The following is a 2,998-nucleotide window of genomic DNA, read 5'->3' as shown; positions in this document are numbered from 1 at the left end:
AAGAGTGACGCTGGGTGCAGGGAGGGAGGAGGTCCCTCAGGCAGTGCCAGCACCTATGGCCAATCGATTTTATGGAAGGTCATCCCTCCCCCGGAAGAATTCAGAGTTGATAAAGGAATTTCCCCCTGGCAGACTTGGAGGCATTCAGTGTATTCATGATAATTTCGCTTTAGTTCAAAGATTGCTGAAAGTAGAGCAGTCCCACCTCAATACTACCGTTCCTTAGAACCCTCAATTGAAATAAATAAATATAAATAAAAGCTAAACTGGACTCCTGCCCGTCGTGAGTTTTGTTTTATATTATGACAGGACGTTAGCTGCGCTCTTTTAGGCTTCACGGAACAGAGGCACCATTGGGTTGGAGTAAGTGATCAGGGTTCACTGAAGGGATGTGCAGGGCAGTGAGGAAGCACAGGCACCAAGCGCATAGCAACGAAGGGCCAGGTCTCCCGGACCCCACTGGGGATAACATGTGGGTCCCCACGGCAACTGCAGGTGTCTCGCCTCAGCTTCCGTTTCTTGCTTCAGCTCCAGTCCCCCTGGCATCTCGTGAGTCAGCTTTTCTCTGTGACCCCTCACCTCACCTGCATTGGGCCGTGGCCTCACTTCTGAACACCTCTGTTGCATGACTTCTGCCCCCGCCCTTTCTCTCCTTCTTAGATCCTTTGGCTTCTGCATCACTGTTGCCTCTGTGTATGCTGCATTCAGTCTCAGAGCGGGGAGGGAGGAAGGAAGGGGGACAAAGCGAGCGAGGGAGACAGAGAGACAGGGAGGGAGAGAAATGAATTGATTTAGTTGGTCCTTATCCAGCATCACGTGTTCCTATTAGGCATAGCTCTCCTGCAAGGACCCCTCTTAACCGCAGGCTAGAGATGGCAGTCTTTGCCTCAAGCACCAATGCTTGGCCTGGTCAATCCTGGCTACGGAGGGGTGGTCACAGAGTACAAAGCACAGTGAACACTGCTACGCATAGTGGTTAAACAGGGCTGGGGACATGGCAGGCACTTATCAGTCTAGAGTCTCATCTCTGGTGTCTTGGGTTCCCTAGATAATGACTAAAACTGACTTTTTATTCTTGTCTCTCAGCTTTTCTGTGGACTCCTTAGGGATTCCAGCAACCAATATAAGTTCCATGATCTCAGTCCAACCCAAGAAGGGCTCACTGGCCACAGCGGAAAAACCCACAAATGTCCAGGTGCTCTTCCGTGCAAAAAAGGAAGTGAAGATCGAGCACCAGCCAGTTCTGCGCTGTCAGGTAAGCAAGCTCAAAGGGAGGACTCACACGGTGGCAGGCTCGTGGGACTCACGCCGAAAGGAAGCGTACGCAGTCTAACCCATGCTCCAGTGGGGGAAGGGAGTGCTGGCCTGGTGGCAACCAGAGAGGATACACCAGGGCTTAGGGAACTACAGGCACGGGTAGGTCGGGTGGGAGGTATGCAGAGTCATCAGAAATTGACAACCCCAGAGCAGAAATGTGGCCCCTGGTCTTCGGAAGAAACAAGACCAGAGATAGGGAAACTGAGTTTCAAGTGAAAAAGAAGAGAAGGGAAATGAAAATGGGAGGCGCACGTGGTGCATTTTGACCCATGGCTGGTACACGGTAAGTTTTATGTTAGCATTTACTCGTATTGATGATGCAATAATATAAAGAGAATGATACAGAGAACTTGGCTTCATGTCAATGAAGAAAATACAGAATGAAGTGGACAGTCATGGAAATTCTGGAGTTATGCTGGTGGCTGACATCTTCCCAATCCTTTTTCCCTTTCTAGATTATTGAACCCAATATCTCAGAAGGAGGTAAAATCATTTCCAGCATCCCAATTAAGATTTCTGTGAATGCCGTGTTCTCCAAATACAACATCAGCCCCTCCTCCATCATCAGCTTCGGGGCTTTGATCTGTGGCACGCGTAAAAGCTCCTCCTTCACTATAGAAAATCAAGGTGTAATCGATTTCAAATACACCCTTTATGGGCTGACAGGGGAGAGCTCCCTCCATCAAAAGAAAGTGTAAGACAAGTATTTTCTTAACTCTCACCGTTCCCTGGTTAATTAGTGCTTTATATTTTACCATGAGCTTTCATATAGTTTATCTAAATTCACCCCCAATCCCCTTTTGTGGGTAAGGTTACTAAGGTTTAGAAGTGACTCATCCAAGATTATGGAAGAAATCATCAGTGGATCTCAGTTCTGAACCCACATGTCTGACTCCAAACTTCACGTGCTTTCCAACTGCTGTCCAATATGTGATACATTTTAATTGAACAAATGTAAAATCTTCTGCATGGGATTGTGTCTGTTGTCCTGGTGCTCCTAGTGTGCTACGTTACTTACCAGTAAGTCATTGTCCTATCTGTCATTCTGTAGGATTTATAACAGCAAGCTAAATCAAAAGAAATCATAGCTGTGCTTCATGATGAGGGATGGCAAAGGGTACCCTGGAAATTTGGACTAGAGAAAGCCTGGTGAGGCCTTCTTTCCCGGGACTGTTTTTACCTTCTCCCCCTGAAGACACTTTATCACAACAGCTAACTTAGTAATTGTTCCAACAGTAAAACTCTGTATTCTTCAAAAGGTGGCTGTCAATCAATTAATCAAAACCATTTACCTTTCTGAGTGCTTTTGGCTTTTATTTGTCATATTCCTTCTTGACAAATTAGGGATTTTTTTTACCAGTTCCCAGGTACTTTGTCTTGACTTTCAAATGAATTGACTTTCTAAATAATTAGTAATTTAAGATTGACTTTCTAATTAATTGTTTTAAATCAGACATACAGCTTTACATTGTTTGTAATTGTTTTATATTTTTGTCGATCTCTTCTTCCATTTTGGCAAAGTCTGAACATATTAAGGCATTTTGTTGTTGTTGTTGTTTTGTTTTTTGGTATTTTTTTTTGCGTTACGCGGGCCTCTCACTGTTGTGGCCTCTCCCGTTGCGGAGCACAGGCTCCGGACACGCAGGCTCAGCGGCCATGGCTCACGGGCCCAGCCGCTCCG

At 46.0% G+C, this 2,998-nt stretch overlaps 1 protein-coding gene across 1 annotated transcript in view; it reads left to right on the top strand.

Moving 5' to 3' along the window:
• The window catches only part of HYDIN (HYDIN axonemal central pair apparatus protein), a 342,406-nt gene that overhangs the window by 276,913 nt on the left and 62,495 nt on the right, over positions 1-2,998 (top strand). Inside the window, 2 exon segments of the mRNA XM_007462964.1 lie at positions 1,087-1,255; positions 1,773-2,011. Of these exon segments, the coding sequence (XP_007463026.1) occupies positions 1,087-1,255; positions 1,773-2,011 (408 nt within the window).

The sequence above is a fragment of the Lipotes vexillifer genome, unplaced genomic scaffold (genome assembly GCF_000442215.2).
Source record: "Lipotes vexillifer unplaced genomic scaffold, Lipotes_vexillifer_v1.1 scaffold70, whole genome shotgun sequence".
Taxonomy (NCBI): Eukaryota; Metazoa; Chordata; class Mammalia; order Artiodactyla; family Lipotidae; genus Lipotes; species Lipotes vexillifer.
Note: the sequence above shows the minus strand (reverse complement) of the source record. Positions and strands in the feature narration are given on the sequence as shown.